Genomic DNA, 25,622 nt, shown 5'->3' with positions numbered 1-25,622 from the left:
TGCGCAATGATACTCGTCACAAAGCAATCATACGAAGCTCGCAAAGCGCTACTTAAATTGAAATCGGAGCATGCAAAGAACTTCGCGTTTAAACCATGTGGCACACGGTAACCATGGTCGATGGACCATAGAAAGACAACATAATAAAACTGAATATATGATGCAAATTCACAGTGGCACCGACCCTATACCGGTGATGAAAAAAGATGAAAGTAGCATAAGGTAGCAGAGAGTACCTTCTTGGGATTAAGCAGGTAGGCGTCCTCCCAGATCATAGTAAAGCCTTGTTGAATCCCGGTATGATTGACATTGCGAGCTACAAAACTATGAAGAGTGATGATCACCAAACAAGAATAAAGAAACGGAGGCAGGGGGATAATCAGACTAGCCATAAAACTTGCATATGCACTGCAGTATAATGAACAACTGCGAAATCACCAGGAGCAGAAAACATGATTGCTTCAAGGCCGCAATCTTAAAATGAACTCACGCGGTCACTGCTGTTTGCTAAATTTATCGTGCGATTAAGATCAGTAATACATAGGATATATGTAGACTAACCATATAATTGCAACTTGGAAATCCTGCATCAATATTTTCACCTTGTGTCTATGCAAAAAATATATATTTTCACCGGTGAGTCGGCGACGTCGACGACGCCATCACCGTCTTCATCGATGCAACAGCCTCGTACGCCGCAACAACCTCTTTCGCGGCAACAGCCTCTTTCTCGGCGACGTCGACGACGCCATCACCGTCTTCACCGCCGCAACAGCCTCGTACGCCGCCGATTTCAGCTGCGTATTCCCCTCCGCCATCTTCGCCTCCGCCACCTTCGTCACCGACTGCCGTCGGGGCTTCGCCATCCCTGCCGAGGAAGTCCGCCGTGTGGGAGCGGATAAGAATCGCGACCTCAATGAGGTGGTTTCTGCAAACAATAGGATCGCGATTAATAATCGCGATCCAAATGAGGGGCCTCTTTGCATAAGAATAAGGGGTTTTCTGCAAGATATTGGATCGTGATTACTAATTATGATCTAAGTTAGGGAGTAATTTGTAAAATATAAAGGTGTATTTTGTAAAAATCTAGGGCTTTTCCACCCGGATTTCACTGATCATTCCCGGTATCTTCTCCCATTTTAAATATCGGTGTGGATACTATACAAACTACATTTTAAATATCGATCGTCACTTTGATAAGTATTGATAGATGGCTGTGATTATGTTTTTAGCTTTTGTATAGACAATTCGACAAGTTTATTAATTTGAGTACTAATTATGTAATATATGCATATATTCGATGAAACAATTATATAGTCATGCTTGTATTGCTATTAGAGATATTTCCTTAAAAATATCTAAAATATAGTAAAGGTCAGTCAAAATTTTCCCTTATTTTTTACAAAATTTTTCCCTTATATATGATATATGTAATGAGTAGATAGTATGATTAAACAAAACATAGCAAATCTCATGTCATATTTGTTTCTATTTTTTCTAACTTTTTTTTGTTATTTTTAATGTTTTTTATTTTCCTTAAATTTTATGAAAATTCAAATAATGTGTTCGGTAACCGCCAAAATTCAACCGGTTATCATAAAAAATGCTCGAATTTCGATTAGTTCGGTAATCATCAAAATCGATCGATAAATCGTAGAAACTGTTCGGTTGCCGGTCCAATTCGCTTAGTAACCGATAGTCCAATTCGGCTGGGTTTTGGCACCAATTTGTAAATTTGCCCAATTAAGTTTGTATGAATTCTTACCGAATTTCGAACTGTTATCGCGATAACCACGGTTTTTCAGTAACCGTCAGGTCTCGATTTTTATTCGCCAAACAAATTTATAAACCTTGTCTGGACTCGGATAGATGTGCAAGCTGGAGCGAAAGTTATCGAATAGTGAAACCAGAAGTCCTTTTGTGAAGATGTCTACAAATTGCGACGAAAACGGCACATGAAGAACTTTAACATCACCAAGCGAGACGTGCTTCCTACGTTGGTGCTGCACAGGATTGCAAGATAAGTACATGCCGCTCACGTTGTCGCAATAGACTATAGTGGCATGAGGTGGTGAGTGATGTAGTTTCTGCAACAGCTGTCTTTGAGCTCCAGAACGTGCATGCTCAAAATTGCACATTCAGTGAAGGACATGCACGCTCTCATATAGACAGAACGTGCATCGACGCATTTTAAGAACTCAAAACCTGCCTGCAGAGTATCTTTTGTAGTTTGCTCAGTTTTCTGTTGTCGCTGCAAGCACTGTAGCTCGTACATCTAAATTATTTGCTTATGTGGCACTGTACCAAAAAGAAACAAATATTTGCTTTTAAATTACCCATATATATCATTATAACAAAATTAACCCAAAACGCTGCTACCTTGCAAAGTTCCCTATACTTTTCATCTAAACATTAATTTAGGTATCTCTTCTAATTACGTTACGGAGTTCAAAGACAAACTATAAAAGATTATACCATAGATGGCCATATTGACGAATGTAGTGAACATGTGAAAAGAACAAGATAAATAACTTTGTGCAAGACTTTAATTCGGTAGAGGAACGCAGTAAGGAAACATGCTTAGTATACGCATATCGGTCACATCTAAATATTAAATCATAGGTATTTCACAAAGTTCTATTATCCGTATATTTTCTAAACACATTTTTAGAGATGGATGTGGAACACCAATAAATATTTATAGATTTACTTTAGTGCAACTTAATTAACTAATGTGGATGCAAGAATCTCTCCGCGTCTATCCTTATGTATTTTTTAGCAATGAATTGGTTACTAATAATGTGCTGGCAGAATTAATTTTCAACGTACTGGTTCATGACTGGCATAACAAGGCTGTGCAGCAGCTGGTGGCTGGCGAGCTCATCCTCGATGCCGGGCATCAGCTTGCGCTCGCCGCCCGACGTGCCGGAGCTGGAGAGGAACTCGGAGCGTGGTACCCCGACCCCGACAGGATGGGTGAACGGTCGCCGTCGGCAATGCGCCGGACGTACGGCTGCAGGTCCTCGTATGTCACCACCGGCACCTTGGCCCGGAAAGTGGCGCGGTCGGTGGCGCCCAAGAGGCACTCGGTCTCGGCGTTGCGGCCGAGGATCGCTGCCAGCACGCGCTCCTGCACGGCGTCGACATTTGCGGTCATCTCGATGGACCTGAGCTTCTCGGCGTCGGTCTCCTTCGCCGGCGACAAAGTCTGGGTTTCGGGTTGCCGTGCCGATGGTCGACACGCCAGTCATTGCCGTCATTGGCCGGAATCCAAACACCAATAGCTGCCTGTAATGGAATGAGAGGGAATCGGAGGGATAATAAATGGTTGGAGACGAGGAGGCATTTTTTAGTGTAGTGGAGAGCAAGCATGTGAAGCCATCGTCGATCGGAATTCTCTGACTTCAACGTTGGTCACTGACACGTAGGATTAAATTTACGTGTTAATGACGAAGTCACCGTGATATCAACATCAGAAGATCTCGGTCCAGCCATCGCAACTTGTAACATGCAACGCTGGGCCTATTGGATGCCATATTGCCATGGCAGATTGGCAGATATTCGTTGTGCAACCACGCGGCTGATCATTTCCTAAAACAAAATGCCTTGTCCGCTCAACGAGCGCCGTTGCACGCCAAGGTTGGGTTTCTGTCACGAGAACCAGAAGATCTTCTTGGGACGTGGTCATGACCGTCATTTTGCTCGTCTAGCCTGCTGCCTTGGAATTATTTTTGTTTGTTACAGTTATGTCCATTCGTAACAGTATAAAATGCTATCCACGCATCAGCAATGACGCCTCTGTGATTTGTAGATGCGATTCCACGGGTCCTCCGGCACGCACAGGCACCAGTGCCCAATACGGTGGGTTTAAAAGAAGAGTAATAAAAAATAAAAAATAGAGTAACAGTTAGAGATTAAAAAAAAGATAATATAATAGTATTAGAAAATATTATAATAGTATTATCGAGAATAAATTTTTAAAATATCTACTAAAAATAGCTTTATCGTGCTTGTGGAAAATTCATGGAACGTGATCACGGGACAAGGAATATGGACTCGACAAACATATAGATCAGCTCGCTATTCTACATGTTACTTTCCCTTTTGCAAAGGAATTGCACGCTCCTTTTGCATTCTCAAAATTGCACTGCAGAAAATCTCAACACCTATCCTGTGTGCTTATAAACGCTCGCACTTGATGCAAACTGATAACACGCACAAAGACTAGTATTGTAAAGGAAACGTGTACAACGCCAAAACTGGAAAAAATCTGAGCTCTTTCCAGCTCTCAATATTGGGATGGCAGGCAGGGAGACCTGTAGGTGTTTCACAGACATTGAGTTCTAATCTTTCTGCAACTTGGCTGGCCTCTCCTTATGTGATGCTGTATCAGAAAAAAAAAAAAAGGGAAACAAAATATCATTTGATACTCGCTTGAACTGCAGACTGTTAAAGAGCATTATCCACTATCTCTGGAGATTTTTTTTAAAAAAAAAACGTAGGGTGCATGAGAGCGGAAAGGCATTTCTCTTAAGGACATGAAAAATTACCTGCATATCTCCTTTTCTTGTTAGCCCTTCTTCTTTTACGCTCAGCCTGTGTAAGTTCTGTCTCTTCTTTAATAGCACTTTTTCCCTCAAAAATTTCTTCAGGAGCAAGCATTGCAGCATCTGAAACGGCTACAGGTGCAATCTGCAAGACAGAGAAATCATTACATGATATGCTCAGATAGAGCAACCTCACAGAAAAAAGTGAAGGGATTTTGTACCTCTTCCATCGCTAAAGCAGGCACATTTGCTTGTATAGACATATCCTCAATGACCTGAAAAGACAAGATTTCACTTCATGCGGGAAAAAAGGGAGCGAATTTTAATGCAAAAAAGATTGCAAATCTGAATTTCAAAGCTATCCTTACCGGCTTTGGAGCAAAATGGAAATGCGATAGTGCATCCAACTTCAAGCATATTCTCTTAAATAAAGTATTTGCCTAAGTGGAAGAAGGAAGTTAATCATTAACATCAAGTATCACAAGGCCAGCACAAAAAATCATGTTGGCAAGCATATAATCACACAAAAAAAAACATACAGCACCAACAGAGTAATGGACAAACATATAAGTTGACCTATGTAGTAATTGTGCAGCAAAAAAGGGTCAATAATGCACCAAATTTGGCCTATATATATGCTTATTGATATACAACCATAGTTATTGATAAAAGGAACCCAATTTCTTCTTATTTATACAAAAATTAACCCTGAAATCTACAGCAAAAAAACAATAAAAAAACTTGACCGCTGGGAGACGACGTCCACTTGGCTTTGCCTTAAGAGAGGGCTACCGAACCCTTTAGGGAGGTACTCACACTACCTGCGAGCACCTGGGTTCGAACCCGGGTGGACGGCCTCTCAACTGGAGGCTCTACCAACCGAGCTATCGCTCGGAACAATAGCCCTACTATGATTGATTGCTGTCCTATGGCAAATAAACCATAGCCGATCACCAATATCAAAAGCTTTTTCTTGATAGCATGAAAATCATGTAGAATACTAGCCACAGCGCCAAATCTAAATGGTGACGTTGTAGCGATCAAAATAAGCAGAAGAATAAAATAACTCATTAAGCTACATGAACATATTAACATCTGCCATGAATTCACAGACAAAGCATTGAAAAGATTGCTCTTTAAGGGACATTTGTTTTCAGATCGCCACAAACAAGGTACTAGATTTTTCACAAGTGAGATAAAGAGTAGACTAACACTACAACAATAGATAAGCAATCTTTCCTCAGATTCTAGTAAAGCAATTAATTACTCACCTCTTTTTTCAGTTCATCTGAAATAGAAAGTGGGGCAGGTGCAAGGCCTGCTTTTTGTGTGTAATCTTCCTGGAGGAACAAAAACAACAACAGTGAATGAATTGTAAGTATCATTAATCTTAACTATAGACTGTTATGATATAAAATAACCATAATCTGATATTGCGAACCTCATAGAGTTCAGCAAGACCCTTCTTGCTCTTACTTTCATCCTGTTGGAACAATATAGACCCGTAAGATAGCAATTGCACAATTATCTTACGGTTACCATGAAATAGTTCTACTTGGTGCACAAAAGAAAAACCATACCAGCTCCTTATGCTCTTTCGGAGCTTTAAATGGCAAGAGAGAAGGCTTTTCAACATCATCAAAGTGACCCTGTAAGGAACCAGGAAGCCAAGCTATCTAAATATTAGTAACAGAAACAACGAAAGAGATGCCCAAACTATTCCTCAGAATTTGCTCGAGTGCAACTTATGATCTGCTATACTACCATTGACCAAGTTGCGCACCAAGAACATGACCAAAAATACATGTACCTCGACAATCCTTTTCTTTATCATCTCTTCAAGAGAAGCTGTGACTTCCTCAGTGATTACAGGGGCAGGTCGTACATTATGCTCAAAGTCAAGGTCCACTTCCAGGGCACTATTTTTGGGTCTGCTGGAGGCAGTAACCTACCAGAAAAAAAACGTTTAGTTTGTTTACATTTAAATGGTAATGAAATATTACCAGCAGAATGGTATAAATTGAAAATATATATCATTTTTAAAAAATACTGAATAAAAAATGTATACTTTATTACCTCTCCCTGCATGGTCCACGTACTGGGTTCAAGATTAGCTTTCTCCATTAGCTCTATTTTAGCATGCATCTTCAGGTGCTCCTTTTCATGAGTTGAGAGGCCCTGTTCATCCTGCAGAAAAGGAAAAACGTTGAAAAGCTAGTATATGTGCACATTTCTACTGAAATGAGTATACTACACGTTGGACCAACATTTCCATCATCATTTTCACTGGCATCAACTTCAATTTCATGTAGTTCATCCTCGAATTGCACTTTTTTTCTGGAACCATCTATCTTCTTGACTTGCTGATTATGCCCTTTCTCAAAAAAATCTTTGTACCTGAAAAGGCCCTTCGCTATTTAGATCATAACGCCAAATACTATGATATTTGCAAATGCATAACTGTCACCAAAGGCTGGGCATATACTGGCTAAGCTTATTCGGTTTGTGCAACCTAAAGAAATTTAGAGAGGTTTTACCGGACAAATATATGCATGTTAAAAAAAGAAGAATTTAACGAAAGAAATTAGCTTCTTCTGCTTCTGCTTCTGCCCCTTCCAAAGCTATTCACCTCAAGAAGAGCCAGATATCTATTATGGTTTAATGAAATGAAATCAAAGTATCAAACAAGTCAATCAGGCATATCGAGCATAAAAAAATGGTAAGGTAGAAAAAAAATAAGGAGCATTATTCACTCCGAATGACTGCCACTCCCATCTATATGATTTTTTTTTTTACCAATAACCTTCACACAAATGATGCCACTGTAGTGCAATTAAAGTTAGTATATAGCTCAAGTCCAGTATATAAGTGCTCAATGTTATGAATAAGTGTCTAATCCAAAACGATTTGCACCTTGTCAATTATCAAATAGTATACTTGAAAACTAGCATAAAAGACTTACATTAGATCCCTGCCATCTTCTGCACCCTCTTCATCATCATCTTCAAAATCTTCCAACTACAGCTAATGACATCAGTATTGTATCTAAAGAACAAAATCTGGATTAACATATGATTACCTAAATATTATAGTATCGAACATTGTAACTTCCCAAACGAGCCCATTAATTCAGGCAGCAGAATAGCACCTATCCTCTGCATTTCCTGAACTAGCTCTAGCTGCTGTTTTATTTCCCTTTCGCATCTAACAGAAATTCTTGAGCTACTTCGTAATTGTGGTTCTATATCTTTGTTTTCTATACAAGAGCTAAAGAATATCTTGCTACAGTTGTGTGAGAGAGTGATCACAAAATCCTTACATCCAATTGGTCTTCATCCTCGTCGTCGTTGTCTTCATCTTCATCCTCGTCACTCTCTTCCTCCATCCAATTTTTCGTAGCCTTTTTCTTCTCTCCTCGCTTGACACCCCCACCATACTCCTCTTCCTCCGTCTTCTCCAGGAACTCCTTCAGCTCCTCTATCTTCAGGAATTTGTCCTCAACCCCTTTCCCCTCCAATTCCTCTTCTTCCTCCTCGTCCATTTCCTCTTCATCATCTGTGCCCTCCAACTCCTCCTTCAACCCCTCCGATTCGCTACCTTCTCCGTCCTCCTCTGACAGCTCCTCTTCAGCGTCAGCAGGCGCCACCACAGGAGGCGGTTGCGAGGGGGGTTGCTGCTCGAGGCGACGGAGCTGGCGGCGCAGGTGTGGGAGGATTGGGCGGGCGAGCAGCTCGATCTGGGACCAAATCTGCTCGGCGTCGAAGGCAGGCCCCGCGAGGAGGGTGGGAAGGGGAGGCGGCTGCGCGGGGGAGAGCGGCGCCAGCGAGGAGTAGATGTGCTGCGAGGCCGCGCGGGCGGCGGCGGCGAGGTCGGCGGACGGGGAGAGGTAGAGCTCCGGGTCGGCGTCGCGCAGCTGCCGCAGCGCCGCCTCGCCCTTCTCCGCGGCCGCCGTCGCGTCGAGCGGCTCGTCGAGGTCCATCGCCATTGTAGGGATGAGGGGCGGGGCGGCGGAGCAGGAAAAGGGTTTTTAGGGTTTCCTCAAACTAAAGATGTCTAAATAGGCATACCTACTATGCTGATCCGAGGCACGGCCTAGCCACAATATGGCTCGAGCTGAGACGGGCCGGCATGACGGCACGGGCACGGTTTAGTCTAGGTTGGCATGGGTCCAGCAAGGACAGGTACTATCCGATCTGACACATATAGTCTCGACTATTTTCTATATTTTTTTTAATTTTGTAACTATTTTTTATATTTTATTTATTTTTTATATATATTTAATTTTGTAGCTATTTTTTTATCTATTTTCTATATATTTTTAAATTTTATAGCTATTTTTTATTTTTTCTGGCTGGCTGTGCTGACGGGCCACCTGTGGCAACTTGCTCATCGGGCCGATCGTGTCCGTCGGGCTAACCGTGCCGTCGGGTCGAAGTCGTGCCCGGGCCAGCCTGGCACGGCACGGTGACCGACGGGTCGTGTCGTGGGCCGAGGGGGAGGCACGCGGGCCGGCACAGTACGGCTCGTTACAGTAGCTGGGCCGTATCGAGCTGGGTCTGTGTCGGATCGGCCCGAGTGATCCATTTAACCATCTCTGCCTGAACATACTTTTTAACTGAGCCACTTCAGTTCATTTGAAATTCGTCCAAAATTTAAATTTTGCGTAAGTATACAAATATCACGTGGTCATCTATGAGTTCAGCATAATAGAGAGAAAAACATTTCATATATTGGTTCTTCCAGAGGGAATGCTTACCATTCCATAGTTTTTTTAAATTTTATTAATCACCTCAGCGTAGAAAACATGTATTTTGTAGGAATTAGCATAGTGAATGGAACAAATAGACTAGCAAAGTGAAAGGAACAAATAGACTAGAAAGTGAAAGGTTTGACTTTGTAAAGCTTCGTGAATATGAAGCGAGAAAAAAGATCAACAACATAGGTATATACTATCTTAATAGCGCACTTGTTAACAACTTGAGAAATTGAGTACACAAAAAGGAGCTATGTTAGAAGGATGCCATCAACCATGACAAGGTGACGCGCCTCAAAAGAAAGAGATGACACTTAGAAGCATGCCATAGCGATGATACCAATAGGAGGAATTATAAGGCGCTATTGATAGTATGTGTTGGTGAATATCCGTGGAACAATGATGATTTATGGCTCAATGGTGACTAGGAGAGAATAGACACTCCATTCTCTTCTTCATGCTCATAAAATTCATATTCTAGCCTTTTAAAGTTACATAAATTTTATTTGGGTTGTTGGTACTTTTTACTCTCCTCACCTCGTGCATACCATCCATGTAAAAGAAAATCAGCTTATATAAAGTGAAAGAGTTTAGAACAGATCAAAAAAGTGTAAAAGTTTATATATTGCCTTAGTATAAATCACCAAGTTTGGGACAATAGTCTTGCAAAACTATTTTCCATCTAATGAGACGTTTTGTCATCACCTTCAACACGTACGGTTGCGCATGTGCAATTTTTAATCATTGTCTCCTTATTCATTTCAACTAAAAATTTAATAAATCGTTCATCTCTACTGGAAAATGCGAAAAAAAAACCCAGCCACACATAGATACGATCCCGCTAATAAGATTAGATCTCCATGGATTCTAATAGTCAATGGACCTCATTTTTATTGGAGTACCATTCAATAATAAATACATCTTTGCAAATTGGACCTCATTATCTAAATGAGTCCAATGACAAGGGTTAGATCAAGAGAAGAAAAAGGAAAAAAAATGGAGGGAGTGAGAGAGGTAAATATGCCCGCTAACTAGTTCCTCTGCATCCGATGACCCATTCACTTATTTGCATCGAGACCTAAGAGTTTACATCTGAGCGTCAGCTCGGTTGGTAAGGACGAAACGTCACTCCCAAGTCAGCCCGTGTTTAAGCGTAGATGCTCGTACGGGTATGCGCCAGCTCGGAGTTTTCTTGGCTTTCTCAAGGGCACACATGGAGCGTCGGGTTTAACTCCACGGTGAAGTTGAGTCCTACTGTTCCGCCCCAAGACTTTTAATAAATATCGTACAAATGAGATCTTACTGTTAAAAAAATTCGAAGCGTTTATCTAAACAGACTGAACCCTTTTTCGAGTTAATGCGCTGTTTCACTGTAAAAGGTTCCGCAGGCCAAAACGGGCGAACCGTTCGATGAGAAGCTTCTAGTGGATACATATTGCTCCGAGCCCGACCCACTAAGACGATTTTTTTTAGACAGACCCGGTAAGACGAGTTATGTTGGGTGTGTGGGCCTGGCCGCTCACCCAACTGAAAAGTACCCGTCTATCCGCCTACCCCACTCCGTACACCTGGGCTCATAACTCCACACCCACTGACACCGTGGGCCCCCGAGCGCTCGAGGCGTGGACCAGGCCCACGCGGCGGCGCCGTGGCCACCGGTTGCTTGCTTCCTTTCCTCCTTCCTCCAGACGACGCGGAGGCAGCCGCTGCTACCTCTCCATCTCCGCCCTCCGCCGTCCCCCGACCAACCCAACTCCACCAAACAAGAGGTTTTCCGCCGCGGGCCGATCGATCCATCGAGTCTACCGCGGCCGATCGATCCATCGATCGAGGTATGCGAGTCTACCGCGGCCGCTTCGTTGTTTGCTCTCGCTTGATTTTGCTCGGGATGTCATGCTTGCTGCCGCGTTTCTCCACTGAGCTTTCTTAAAGATCTCGCTGCGACTAGTTATCGAAACTGCATCGGTGGATTGAGATGATTTGGTAGCGCCATCAAGGGAGGATAGGAGATGTTCCTGTTCAAGATTTTCAGCTTTCTTGTCGAACTTAAGTAAGACATGGACAGGGTAGTGCAAACCAACAACTATCGAACAGGATTAATAAGCAAATGTTGGAATTTGTGCATTTCACACAGAGGAATTATTCGACTTTTGGGCATTCGACCTTACAATTCTGTCGATGCAAGCACAATGACCTATTTGGCTTGCGAAAAACGTTCAATTTGTCATGCTTTGAATTCATACCCTTGGGTGTTCTACTGTTTTTTTTTTAATTTATCATGTTTTTTTTAATAAGAGTCAGAGCTTATATTCATTGCGCAGCGTAACTCAAAGATCTTATAATTTCGATTTATGTTCCTAGAATGTCAAGCCTTGAGGAGCCACTTGGTCTTGGAGACCTGCCAAAGTTGAGTATTAACAGACTTGAGCGGTTCTCGTCGCCAAGTGCTTGTCGTAGGGCAACAGTTGATGACCGCAGCAATGGCAAGTAAGTTCTACTATCCTGAACCTAGCTTCCATGTAAAAAAGGTGTCCCCCGTATCTTTTAAAGTTTTCAATATTTAGAGGCATATGATTATGAACAATTGAGGTGCACAATGGCATCAATCACTCAAGTAAAATTGACGACCATTATCACTTTATTAATTGTTTTTTAAATGTCCTTTGTTAATTGCTTTTCTTAAAAAAATTGCCAAGTGAAGGAATGATGCAAAAATTGCATATTGTTGATTCACTCTCAGGTACAATAACTTGTTGATTCACTCTCAGGTACAATAACTCCTGCAACGGTAGCACTCAGATGATCTTCCATGGCAATTCTCAACTATGGCATCTGCAATGCCGTAATGCCGATTCATCCTGTGATGGAGTGGAGCTTAGAGATCTTCCTCGCAAGGTAATTTAAAGTGCACAAATAGGACCGAACTGCTATATGATTTTGTTCATTGTCATTGTGTGTGTTATAAATCCTGTTTTCCATCATAAGGTAAATAAGTGCAACTGTAAAATTTAGAAAAAGCATCATGATAATAGCACCACCATGCTTTCCTTTAATCCATTGATCAACGATCTGTCTTCAGGTTCTGAGGGATCTACCAAGGTTTGTGAAGATAGTTGAAGTTGGACCACGAGACGGTCTGCAAAATGAGAAAAACAATGTACCAACATCTGTAAAGATCCAGCTGATACACAAATTAGTGGCTGCAGGTTTATCAGTAGTTGAAGCCACAAGTTTTGTATCCCCAAAATGGGTGCCACAGGTGATGTACTTAAATCATATCGAGCTATCTGGCGAATACAGTAATTCACATATTTCCATAACAAGACATGAAAATTTCTTATTTAGCTCAGTTTGGAGACTGCAGCTAGCTGATGCAAAGGAAGTCCTCGAAGGGATCCAGCAGGTGCCAGATGTGCAGTATCCAGTGTTAACTCCTAACCTCAGAGTAAGTTCTTTATCATTTTTTTTCAGAACTCTACTGCACAGCGTCGACAGTGCTATGCATATTTGCTACTAAAGGACCCGATCTAAAGTGATGAATGGGTGTTTTTCAGGGATTTGAGGCTGCTGTTGCAGCTGGTGCAAAAGAAGTTGCAGTTTTTGCATCTGCCTCTGAATCCTTCTCTAAGTCGAACATTAACTGTACTATTGAGGAAAGCCTTGTTCGGTACCGTGATGTTACTGCTGCTGCCAAGAAACATGGAATATGTATCCGCGGGTAAGTTAGATAAGCTTTTGGTCTCTTATCCTGAAACAAGTGTAAATGGAGAGCTGAATGCTGAAGCTGTTTGGAGCAACCTGGTCTGAAATCTTTCATCCTCCTCGGATTGCACTAGGTATGTTTCATGTGTGATTGCTTGCCCCGTCGAAGGCACAATCCATCCATCGAAGGTGGCATATGTAGCTAAGGAGCTCTACGACATGGGTTGCTCGGAGATTTCACTTGGAGACACAATTGGTGTTGGTACACCAGGTACTGATTGTTCTAGTCAATGCTTTCAGCACTTCATCCGACTGTTTTCAGTACTTTTTTCTGTCAGCAGTTAGCACTTGACAGTTGTGTGGAAACTGTTCGAAGAAGCAAAATTCTACATTTGATACCACTTCAGAACTTTTTTTCCCCTAACATGCTAAAATGATGTTAACCAAGAACAGGCGAAGCACAACATATCACCTGCTAATTATGAGCCGTAATACTATAGTTTTAATTGTTTGCATTTTTCCAATATGTTATATGATTTCCCTATCTTCTATCTCCCAGAAAAAAAAACGTTATGAGTTGTATATCTCATTGGGATATCTGTGCTCCTTGTTACGTTGTCTGTGTTCAGGTAGTGTAGTTGCTATGCTTGGAGCTGTCATGTCCTTTGTTCCAGTAGACAAGATTGCTGTTCATTTCCATGATACATACGGCCAAGCCCTTGCCAACATCCTAGTCTCCCTTCAAGTAAGTAAAGATACACTTTTTTTTGTCTTGCCACCGTAAGTCCATAACATTCACAAAGAGCTCACCTCAGTCTAAGATTTTCTTTGTTTCGTCAGATGGGGATCAGCATAGTGGACTCATCAGTGTCAGGCCTCGGAGGCTGCCCGTATGCAAAGGGCGCCACCGGCAATGTTGCCTCCGAGGATGTTGTGTACATGCTCCATGGCCTGGGGATAGAGACCAACGTCGACCTCAACAAGCTCATGGAGGCCGGTGATTACATCTCCAAACATCTGGGCAGACCATTGGGCTCGAAGACTGCGACTGCTCTGCGCAAGCTAGCCAACTGAAGTCCCTTAAGATCATTTTAGGGAACCTGAAAGAAGATGCATCAGTTGGTGTCAATCACACGTATTTACGCATGAAGATCATACGAACGTCTACGTTCTCAATTCAGTTTCCATTTAAGTGAAAGTACACAGGAAACATTGATTTACACAAACTTGTATTCTGCCCTTTTTACGATCCTGAAAATCAGCATCCTTCGTGGAAGATATAGTTTTTGCCAAATGTACTCTGGACCTCCTCCTTTGTGTGCCCATGGAAAATAAACGGGTCAGGAATCTAATCTTTGGTAGCTTACCACTCATCCATTTTACCAACATGGGACTAGTCGGCAATTGAAGTGTCAATTGGCACCTATATTTGCAATTGTCCCATTTTGAATTATAATTTTACAAATTTCTAATAAAATAATATTATTTCAAAAAAAATTCACAAAAGTTGCTTGCTGCCCATAATTTCGCGTTGCCGACAGAATATCTCTGATAAGGAGAACAGAGCAAATCCACAACAGAAGCATGTGTCTTTTCTTGCCCTGCTCTCGTGACAAAAGGGAGGGAGAACTTACCGCATTTTGTACTATATTGTATATCAGAATGAATGTACAATCATCACCACAACATTTCAGGAGGGTCATTTCGTTGGCAGCATTTCACGTATAGATTTACATGTTTCACAGATAGCTGCCTCAATCCATCGTCATGGTTACTCCAGGGAGATTTTTTAGAATGACCAGGCAGCATGAACGGGAGTATCAACTTTGCAATGGCAGTTTAGGACAGGGGAATTCTAGCGGCACATAAAAAGAATTTCCCTCTGATTAAGCTGGGTGTCTGAAGACAAACAACGTCATATTAAAACTTTTGGTGGAAAGAACAAAAACTTAAACAACGTCATATTTCCCTTGTCTGTACCATGTTTGGACCTTAGACATTACAATCCGTCCATGTACCACATGGGAGTGTGGTCATACGGGCTATCTCGGACGTACATCCCTCCACCTAATACTCATATATTCGTTGATTGTGTCACATACCTCATAATTTTTTCACTACACATCTAGCATAAATTTCAACGTAAATGAACGATCTTGATAAGCTATGCGTACGCATGGTCTAGTGGAATTTTCCCTTCCCAACATTAGCTAGCATTTACGTATTGTATCAACGGTCAAAACAAAATATTTTACAATTGAAAATGATCAATTAATCACAATTCACAATCATCTCCACGAACACAGTATGTCATGACAGCACACTTCAGAGAAGGCAACCTGCACTGCAGAACTACCTTATATGCTGTAGCAAGGGAGGTAGCTGCCTCCTGAATCGTCAAACCAAGAGATTGATCCTCCAATCTCAAAGATGTAAAGAGTCGTATAGCCATGTCAGTTTTATCATTGCAATGTAATGGACGTAGAAAAATCACTCCTTATAGCATCAATGAAACATGGCCAAGAAAGTGAAAGAAAAGATCATGCCTGAATAAATTAGGCATGCGAGAGGCAAGCAAATCGATAGCCTGGTACGCAAATATTTTGGTATCTCTACGGATGGAATCTGGAGATGAAGAAAATCAACAAACCATAATGTTTCTCAAGTTATTCAACATGGCAAACTCGGCCATCAAAAAGATGCCAGCTCCCAAGCAATTCAAAGAAAAAAGGAATTCAGAGATCAACAACGTTCAGCTCTGAATAAGGAAAGCAGATAAGTAGTTGAAAGACCTGTTTCTGTAGTGGAAGAACCATCAAGGGATCGCAATATTCCACTAAGGATAACTGGACCGATTAACTTTAGCTGGTTGGTTACTGCCTACATTTGTAAGACATCGTAAGCCATATCAGTTTAAAAAATAGGAAAGACTGAAAAAAGGCAATAGAATTACCATTGGTGGAAAACAATTGTAAGCCTAGCATAATCTAGTGGCCAGAATTGCTTATGTTCAAACAAACAAACAATGAGCAACTTGGTACTTTAAGATGGTCATTGCATTAGAACGGACAATTTTATGTCCAATCAATGTATAGGGCCGCGATAGATTCTGATGTCATATATCATAACCTATATGTATGGAAAATTAAACTCCCCTAAAAATTAGGATACGGTTCTAGGCAATGTTGCAGCGGGCGGGGGCACAATGCATGCAATACGTCGCCTTTGGGACAAAACTATTATGGAAATCTTCACCAAGTATGGGTGAAGGTTCAACAATATAATATGTGTTTGATGATAGATATTTTCTATTTGTTAAATCTCATTTGCTTAATTGGTGAATTATAGCTATGTGGTAGATGAAATCTACATCATAACAAAAACTATAAGTATCGGATTTGTACATATTTGGATGTAACGTCCGGGATACTATTTATTCCATTATCTAAAAAGAAGGAAAAGAATCACTGTGCGTGAAAATGATTCATTCGTTCTTCAATATCCGAATTTCAAACTGAGCTGATAGCATGGTACGGTGGTACCTCCACCCGAGCTAGTTTACAGAGCTATACCAGTGGCTGAAATGAGCTGAATTACCATGTGACTGGCCAAGCTCTTTCTCTCCTCAATCGAAGGCTCCCACTGAAACATTTCTATTATCCTCTATCGGATTAAACAATTGCCCAGTTGACCTTCCTTGGCCTGCAATGCGATGCAAGGTCTTATCTTAGTCAACAAGATCGCAAGCACAAACAATTGCCCAGACGACTTTTTGTCAATGTTTGTGGCGAGCGACGAGCACAGCGACGAATTCCTCAGAGACATCGTCCTCAGCTTCCTGATTGCCGGGCGAGAGGCGACGTCCTCGGCGCTGACGTGGCTCTTCTGGCTCGTGTCGTCGCGACCGGACGTGGTGGCGCGCATCGCGGACGAGGTCCGCGCGGTGCGGGAGTCCGCCGGCACGCGTCCCGGCGAGCCGTTCGGCTTCGACGCGCCCCGGGACATGCACTACCTGCACGCCGCGCTCACCTAGTCGATGCGGCTGTACCCGCCGGCACCGATCGACTCGCAGTCGTGCGCGGCGGACGACACGCTGCCCGACGGCACGCACGTCGGCGCGGGCCGGTTCGTGACGTACAGCGCGTACGCCATGGGGCGCCTCGTGGCCATATGGGGCGAGGACCGCGCGGAGCACAAGCCGGAGCGGTGGCTCGGCGAGGACGGCGCGTTCCGGCCGGAGAGCCCGTTCCGGTTCACCTTGTTCCATACAGGGCCGAGGATGTGCCTGGGGAAGGAGATGGCGTACGTGCAGATGAAGTCCATCGTTGGGAGCGTGCTCGAAGAGTTTGTGGTCGACGTCAAGAAGGATGCCGGCGGCGGTGTCCCCGATCATGTGCTCTCCATAACGCTCAGAATGGAAAGGGGCTTGCGGTGGTGGCCGGAACTGGAAGTGCTGAATGACCAGAGCATCGGTTTCATGGTGTATTTGGGTTGACAATAACGTTTGTAAATTGATTATTTCATCTTTTAATTATTTTTTCTTTTCGAGTTTCACCTCTGTAAGGCTAAACTCAATCAATAAAATGAATGCTTGACAAATTCTTAAGACGAATGAACAGCTTTCTCTCTTTTACTGAGAGAAAAGGGACATCGCGCACATCTGCAACTGAGTAGACCCTGTGAAAATCGAAATTCCACTGCTATAGACATAGCAAACATTGCACATGCTTAGATCAGCAATAAAGATTCAGGTTGTAAGCTATGAAGAAATTAGTCAGAAATGGAAAAATAACTTTCACTCCCTTTGTCACCGAGTTTTTTTCTCTCTCCAATTGACAAATACTACAACAACAACAACAAAGTCTACATTGTACCAACATAGCCGGTCCCAAATCCGGGTTAAGAGTAGGATTGTGATAGACTTGATGAGCCAAACATAAAAAAACTCAGGCACTCTTATGGAGATGAAACCCAAAAAAAATCCAATTAGCAAATATGTACCAAAAAACAAAAGATTTGATACACAGGGGCTTCTGCTTCTAGGGCGTGTTTAGTTAGAATGCAAGGTTGGATGGAATAGTGTCATCCCTGTTTTTTTGATGGAATGAATTATTTTTCTGTTTGATTGATTGGATGGGATAAACTAGTTTTCTGTTTGATTTGTGGGATTAGGTTAGATAGAATAAGTCAGTTTTCTATTTAGTTGGATGGATAGGATGAGTCGGTTTTCTGTTTATATGCATTTCATAAGCATTTGGAGGAATTTGTGCATGTTTAAATTCGTTTGAAGTCAAATTAAATTAAAAGAGAATATCACATAAAATGATAAAAATATATATAGATGAAGCATTACAAATAACTCACTTTGAGTTAAAAATATTTTTATAAATTAGTACATCACATTAAAAGAATATTAGTGAATTATTCCATATTTTTAAGAATTTTTTGAGGCACTAAAAATTACTACAAGTTATAAAAGTAAGTTTTTTTTAAGAATTTTAATTAAATACTGGCTCAGACATTTTGGATCAAATCAATTAAAACGGATTGCTAGTGAGTTCTAGTTTACTCATTAAAACATTTTGAATTTTTAGACTACTTTTGTACTTCATATAAAATCGAGATTTAAATGAAAAACATGAACACGGAAACACAGGCAGACAAACGCTAGCTGCGGCGGCCGGGTTTTTTTGCCGGATCAGGTCATCCAGGATTGGAACGAATATTCTCTTGGAATGGATGGCCATATCCGCCCTTGACGGTGAACCAAACACCCGGCGAGAGCAAAAAGCTGGACAGGGCGATCCCATCCAGTCCAGGTATGGTGAACCAAACACACGCCTAGTGATGATACAACGTTGAACTGTTTGTCATAGCGCCTCTCGTGATAATGAGTAATACGGTCAATAACTCAGTATGGTCAGCAACTATATACAGAAGTATCTGCACATGCAACTTCTGATTAAGCTAATGCCCTACAGGGGAAAAAAGTAGTTCTCAGTGATATCAGGAAGCAGGTCGATTTGCTTACCTGCAAAACAATGAGAGAGAGAGAGGCAGGAGCCCAATGCGTAAATACCAAGGGCAGTATAGAGTTGATTGGATTTGGTTATCAAGGCATTTCAATGTTCATGAGCTTTAACACTTGCAATCCTAATTCCCTCACAGCCGATCATTCTGTCATTTTGCATTTCAATGCCTGCCATTATGGAACAGATGAAAAAAGTTATACACTTTACCTTGATAAATGAATTTAGCAATAGGGCAATGAGCGAAGGACCAACTCTATGAGAAAAAATATGTAGGATTTTAACTGATAAGGGACAATTATTGAGAAATTAAAACAAACAGAAAACATCAACGGCAGTTAATGTAGCATCAGGATGGGATAATAAAAATAGATGCCACAGTCTCCTTTCTCATATATCTCCAAATCTTGTATATATTCACATATGTGCCACTCCTCTACATGCACTGTATACAACAATGATGATGAGATGGTGGGTGATAAGCGATCTACAATATAGTGCTATTCATAGAGAACCAGAATTGATGAATCATATATCATGACAAATGCTGGAGCCTGGAAGACATTAGGCAATTAGAACAATGTGAATAGGATGGTAAAAAGGTAATAGCTTATACAGTATACAAGTGCATCTCAGTAAATGGAAGGCTACATAGCATGTGACCACGGTAATAGCTCCAAGCCCCCAACTGAAAACTATAAATATACACACGCAAATAGAAAGGGTAAAGCAAAATATGTATCCATGCTTAGTTCAAGTGTTGGTCAGGAAGGCTGGTCAAATATCCTCACATTTTATCTGGCCATCCACAAAAAAACTTAATGTGACATGCCAGAACTTTAGAGTACGACTCAAATGGTCACTATCTAAAACAATGAGGTGCCATCCGGCAGTCCTCTGAAGTTTATGCAACAGCCTTTGCCCAACAAGTAAACTGTAGATATAATACACTTGTTTTTTTTTCCTTCTCAAACACAGTATAATACACCTGTAGAATGGAAAACATTATTTTTTTAAGAAAAATTACAGGTTGTTGTAAGAATGGAAATTTAACAGACACATACAAGCAGCATTGCTATGGTTGTCAGTTGCCACGAAATATTTGGCAATAAACAAAGATTTTGTAACAAGCTTTGTCTAAACTTGTCTAAAACTATATATATCAAGATTATTACCTTCAGGGAAGATCTTTACTGGGTATTTTGTCTTGCTAATAGCACTGCCAGTCTTGAAAATCAGTGCTGGAGGAAATTCTCCGTCAGCAACTTTGCTTTGGCATTTTAAATCATGCTATTCTGCTCAGTATTCAGTTTCTGAAGTCAAAATCCAAATAAAAGCTACACCTTGATTCCAAAAGCCAGGCAAACCATGCCTCCGTGAGTCAAGAACCAGCAAATCTCTGCTTTGGTTGTTGTAGGGACTGAAACTCCTCAACATATAACTGTAAAACCCTAGAGACTTCGCAGCTAACTGGCTTAACTGCATGCTGATCGAATAACGTCTTGTGCCTAAAAATTATCTCGAATTCATCCTGCTGAAATTCATTAGGAAGGACGCTCCTCCAGTTCCTTGGTTTTCCAACAGAACAAAAGCCATAAAGAAGTGAAAGGAAGGTGATAGGGTCTGGCAAGTAGCCTTTGTTAGCCATCTTATCCTTCAACTCCAGTGCCTTCCCAAGCATATTATGTCTACACAGGCTGAAGATAATAGCATTGTGTGCTGAAATCCTAGGGTCCCATCCATCAGAAACCAATCCCTTAAATACATCTAAAAGGGCACTCTTGTTGTGAACCTTAACAGTGCTGCTGTAGTTTAAGTTGATTATACAAGGCATACAATTTTTTAGCCCATTAATTAAATAATGCAATGTAATATCATTAGGAGAGCAATGGTTAAGCAGCATATGTTCAAAGTACGCTGCAGCTTGGATTCCTTTATCTTTCTTAAAGAGACTACCAATTAGAATTGAATAGTGTATAACATTAGGAAATAGACCTTCAGATTGCATATTTGCAAATAAATTTTCTGCTTTGTCTGTATCACCTATCTTGCAGTAGCCAGTCATTAGTGATGAGTATGTAACAACATTTGGTTTGCATCTCCGCTTCATCATATCGCATAATAACCTTAGGGCTGCACTAATATTACCTTGTTTAGCATAGCCATCAATTACTGTAGAATATGTAAATTCATCTGGGGTGCACCCAACCTTCCTCATGCTGCTCATGCATAGAATTGCCTCATTCATCTTTCCAAACTGACTATATCCTTTAATCATAGCATTGTAGCCAACAACATCAGGGCAGACACCTTTTTCTTCCATGAATTCGAATATCTTCCTTGCGTCACTGAGATTCTCACTCCTAACGAAACCATCAATTAAAGTGGTGTACACAAACTTATCAGGCTGGACATTTTTCTCAAGCATCTCTGCAAGAAGGTTCTTAGCGGCAGGAAGCATCTGTTTCTTGCATAGACCACTAATCAATACATTATAAATGTTAACATCAGGCATCACCTGTCTCTCTACCATCTTTTCCCGGACAATCAAGGCCTCATTGACCTGCCCAGCAACAACAAGACCATGAACTAATGCTCCAAATGTGACCACATCGGGAGTATGTCCTTTTTCCATCATTTCGACAAGCAAATCCGATGCAACCATTACTTCTCTTCTGATGCAGAAGCCATGAATCAAAGGAGTATAGCTTAACTGATTTGGTTTCAGCTCCATCTTAATGGCCTCCCTCAAAAGTCGCTCAGCCTTTCGAACATGCCCTTCCCGGCAAAACGCTGATATCCAAGTATTAAATGTGACGATATCCGGATCACACCCACTTGCAAACATTTGCTTCAGAACAACCATTGCCTGTGATGCTGACTGCCATTTGCACAATGCATCAATAACAATGTTATAAATCTGCAGATTTGGGGATAATCCTCTCATCCTCATCTCCCAAAGTAAACTCCCAATCTTCCCCAAATCACCTTTCCTCCCGAGCCAATTAATAATAGTTCCATATGTCACCACGGTTGGCAAGAATCCCTTCGTCTCCATATCACCCAACAGCAACAATCCCCTCCCCATGTCGCCACGCTGGCAATACCCATCGATCAACACATTGTAGAACACAACATGCGGAATGCACCCCGCTCCCCACCTCGCCTCAATCAGCTTCTTCCCCTCCTCCACTCGCCCTTCCAAGCACAGCCCTCGGACCATCACGCAGGTGCTGTAATTATCCGCGCCGCCCTCCTCAGAAAGCATTTCGTCATACAGCTTCCGGGCGTCTTGCCAGCGCCGGCGCTCCACGAGACGCCTGACCACGCGGTTGCAGTGGGCCGCCTCAGGGAGCTTGCCGTACCGCTCCCTGGTGAGCTCGCACATCTCGGCGGCCTTCCCGTCCATCCCGGCGTCGGCGTAGGCGGCAGCGAGCGCGCCGAGGCAGGCGCGCGTGGGCGCCGCGGCAGCGCCCGCGAGGGACATGGAGTGGAGCGTGGCGTCCACGGCGTCGAAGCGGCGGGAGCGGGCGAGAAGGCTGAGCAGCGCCGAGTGGGCGAGAGGTGTGGCGGCGGGGCCCGCATGGCGGTGGTGGGTTTGGGACCAGGAGAGAAGCGCGAGGGCGAGGTCGGGGTCGGCGAGGGAGGAGACGGCGGCAACGAGGCGCTCGTCGGAGAGCGGAGAGGGGAGGAGCGCGGCGAGGGAGCGCGCCCAGGTGGGGTTGGTGGATCGGGTGGCGAGGACGTGCGCGAGGGCCGGGGTGATGGGTGGGTTCGGCGGGTTGTGGCTGGTGCGGCGGCGGCGGCGCGGGAGCGGGGTGATGCGGGGCAGGAGCCTTCTTGACATCAAACGCTGCGGAGGCGGCCGCGGTGCGAGGAAGAAGGGTGGAATTGGAAACAAAGCGCCGAGCCGGCGACGCCGCACGACTTGACGTTGACGGGCCTCAAACAAACCACACCGGCGGCAAGCTTCGTACTGCATCCCGGCCGTCGAACGGCGACGCTGTATTCCTCAAGCCGCATCCAACCGTCCACGGAGTCTAGGTGTTGCACGTGGTGAAGACCAAAGACTTCAACAACAGTGCATAATTATGACGGATGCTAAATTTTAGACGTCTTCTTTCAAAATTTCATGTGACGGTTATGAACTGTTATATGGGCTCACAACCACCCTATCTTATAGCCATCTTTAATCTTTGTTGGAGGCGTACTCGGCGTTTGGATGCTGGCTCGGCCTCGACGGCGAAGGGCGAACACCTCAAAGGTGAGCTGGGGAGGGGCGGTCTGAGGCGACATGGTCGTCGGCGTTGGCGCGCTCATGCTCTGGTCTTCCTCGGTCCCTCACCACCTGACGCCCAGAGAAATGAGCATCCATTGCCGCCGGCGAGCAGAGCAGAGATGCATATTAGGAAACATGGCAACAGATTAGGAAACAAGCAGGAGATCGACTTGGATCCTACGCCAAGCCTCAGCTCGAGTCCGATTCGATACCGAACTGCGTATGGATCTCCCGCAGCGCGTGCTTTGGCCTATAAATCCACGGCACCGCTCCCCTCCGGTGCCTCCATCCATCTCTTCTCTTCCGCGTCGTGGGGATCGAGATGGCGCCGCCGCGCAAGGAGATCTTCCATCTGGGGTTCCGCTTCAACCCGTCTCCGCAGGAGGCCGTCACCTACTACCTGCCGCGCCTCATCGCCGGCGCGCCCCTGCACGAGGCCGTCCGCCCCGCCATCCACCATGCGGACGTCTACGCCTGCGAGCCCGGCGCCCTCGCCCGCCGGTTCCGCCCTCTGCCCAAGACCGGAGACCGGTTCTTCTTCACCACCTGCAAGCTGCAGCCGCACAAGACAGGGAAGGCCAGCAAGGGCGCCGTGCGCGTCGCCGGCCCTGGTTCCTGGAGCTCGCAGCATACCACGGTCATCTTGGACGGCGCGGGCGCCAAGGTCGGCGAGGTCAAGAAGCTCCGCTACAAGAAGGGCGACGTGTTCTCCGACTGGCTCATGGAGGAGTACTCGTGTTGCTTGAAGGAAGCCGTCGTCGGCGACACACAGCGCGTGCTCTGCAAAGTCTACGTGTCGCCCAGGGCTGCTCCAGACTCCGAGGCGCGCCAAGAATCCGCTGCTGTCTTCCTGCAACCTGCGCCTGAGGAGCCCATCATCGCGCAGGCGGCGCCCAAGACGCCAGCGCCGCCGCCGGTCGCCGAGTCGCCGCCGCACCCCAAGCGGACGCGATGTGCTGTCGTCGTCCCGACCCCTCCGACGGTGCAGCCCGGTTGCACGACGTCGCACGCACCACCACGACCGTGCGTGCCTCACCACGGTACGGCTCCTTCGTCGACTCCCTCGGTGACACGACCACCTGCTTCGGCTCTGCCTCCGGCGCCCGTACAGACTCGTCCGGTGGTACAGCCGGGCCGCACGATGGCGTACGCACAACCGCGGCCGCGTGCGCCGCCTCATCAACTGGCGCCGTTGCGGACTCCCTCGGCGGTACGTGCCTGCAGCATGCCACAGCAAGCGCCAGCTCGCCAACTTCCGCCTCAGCCACCGTCCGTCCAGACCCCTCTGGCCCTGATGGCGCGAGCACCTTGCTCGCCGATGGCAGCACGTGATCCCTTCTGCATGGAGTCCCCTGCTGCGGCCCAAGATGAAGACGACGACTTGGTCAAGTTTCTTGAAGACACCTTACCGACAGACGAAGCAGAGGTAGACGACGAGTTGGTCAAGTTTCTTGAAGACACCTTACCGACAGACGAAGCAGAGGAGGAAACGGCGGCGAACTCTGCGGGCTCAACGACGGCCGAAGCTGATGGCGGCACGAAGCAGCACGCATGCACGTCGCAGGATTTGCTTCATGTGGACGACGAAGTGCGCAACGAAAGAGACCCGTTTGCAGCTGCAATCGCACGGGAAGCAGTGTTCATGCGTGCTCAGATTAGGAGCTCCTGAAGAACACTTTTGAGGATCATATCTTGCAGTAGGATCGCGACACTAGTAATTTTTTCTAGTAATTTTTTTCTGTGGATAAAATTTGATCACAGAGACAACATTTTGTCATGAACGTAACTGCGTTGTATGTTTAATTGATTCGGGCAGAAATCTCCTGTGCAAACCCTAATATATGTCATGACATTATCACTGCCAATGTCAGTCTTGGGGTAGTCCAAGAGCTGCTTGTTGTTTGTTGCATGTTGAGTAGTACATTATATGTTTGCCAGCTCCCAATACAAATTGTTTTTCTGCGAATAGCCAAGTTCCGTAATCTGTGTGCAGTAACTATCTACAAAGTATAAATTGCCAACCGGTGATGGTCATGAATGTATCATTTACTAGTGTGATTTACCTTGACAAATAAAACTTGCAAAAATTAAATGTGTAAATTCCCAGAACCACTACATGAAGCACCCTTAAAGCGATGCATTCTGAAACAATAGATGGTTTAAAAAGTAAAGAAACGAACAGCTAGCATCTGTTATGTGACGCCGGTCTCCGCAATTGCTCCCGCGCTCGGCGCAACGCTGCAACGGCCGTCCGAGATCGTTGGCGCCCTCAACCATATCCGCGAATTCCGCAACCACCACCCGCGTCTATA

The 25,622-nt window shown here is 44.1% G+C and overlaps 3 protein-coding genes and 1 pseudogene across 4 annotated transcripts; 2 read left to right on the top strand and 2 right to left on the bottom strand.

The window, feature by feature from the left end:
* Positions 1-4,051: 4,051 nt before the first annotated feature.
* Positions 4,052-8,611, bottom strand: LOC133900427 (M phase phosphoprotein 10-like). Its single transcript, XM_062341571.1, has 12 exons — positions 7,867-8,611; positions 7,510-7,565; positions 6,815-6,944; positions 6,624-6,734; positions 6,358-6,495; positions 6,128-6,196; positions 5,989-6,030; positions 5,819-5,887; positions 4,916-4,987; positions 4,769-4,822; positions 4,551-4,692; positions 4,052-4,384 (listed from the first exon to the last, which is right to left on the bottom strand). The coding sequence occupies exons 1-12, from the start codon at positions 8,530-8,532 to the stop codon at positions 4,344-4,346; spliced, it is 1,590 nt and encodes a 529-aa protein (XP_062197555.1). The 5' UTR covers positions 8,533-8,611; the 3' UTR covers positions 4,052-4,343.
* Positions 8,612-10,898: 2,287 nt separating this feature from the next.
* Positions 10,899-14,368, top strand: LOC133900776 (uncharacterized). Its single transcript, XM_062342011.1, has 9 exons — positions 10,899-11,132; positions 11,662-11,787; positions 12,069-12,195; positions 12,380-12,559; positions 12,665-12,745; positions 12,855-13,018; positions 13,137-13,273; positions 13,632-13,747; positions 13,843-14,368. The coding sequence occupies exons 2-9, from the start codon at positions 11,663-11,665 to the stop codon at positions 14,074-14,076; spliced, it is 1,164 nt and encodes a 387-aa protein (XP_062197995.1). The 5' UTR covers positions 10,899-11,132; position 11,662; the 3' UTR covers positions 14,077-14,368.
* A 2,346-nt stretch (positions 14,369-16,714) lies between these two features.
* LOC133900299 (cytochrome P450 CYP94D108-like) lies at positions 16,715-17,497 on the top strand (annotated as a pseudogene).
* A 1,135-nt stretch (positions 17,498-18,632) lies between these two features.
* On the bottom strand, positions 18,633-23,089 carry LOC133900894 (pentatricopeptide repeat-containing protein At1g52620-like). 2 transcript variants are annotated; one of them, XM_062342167.1, is made up of 2 exons: positions 20,207-23,089; positions 18,633-19,201 (listed from the first exon to the last, which is right to left on the bottom strand). In XM_062342167.1, exon 1 carries the CDS (start codon positions 23,011-23,013, stop codon positions 20,413-20,415), a length of 2,601 nt encoding a protein of 866 aa, XP_062198151.1. In that variant the 5' UTR covers positions 23,014-23,089; the 3' UTR covers positions 18,633-19,201; positions 20,207-20,412. The 2 variants fall into 2 exon arrangements, with proteins under 2 accessions (XP_062198151.1, XP_062198152.1); XM_062342168.1 differs by lacking the exon at positions 18,633-19,201 and adding an exon at positions 19,213-19,585.
* Positions 23,090-25,622: the final 2,533 nt, after the last annotated feature.

Source organism: Phragmites australis, chromosome 19, assembly GCF_958298935.1.
Source record: "Phragmites australis chromosome 19, lpPhrAust1.1, whole genome shotgun sequence".
Classification (NCBI taxonomy): domain Eukaryota; kingdom Viridiplantae; phylum Streptophyta; class Magnoliopsida; order Poales; family Poaceae; genus Phragmites; species Phragmites australis.
This window is presented reverse-complemented; position numbering and strand designations above follow the sequence as displayed.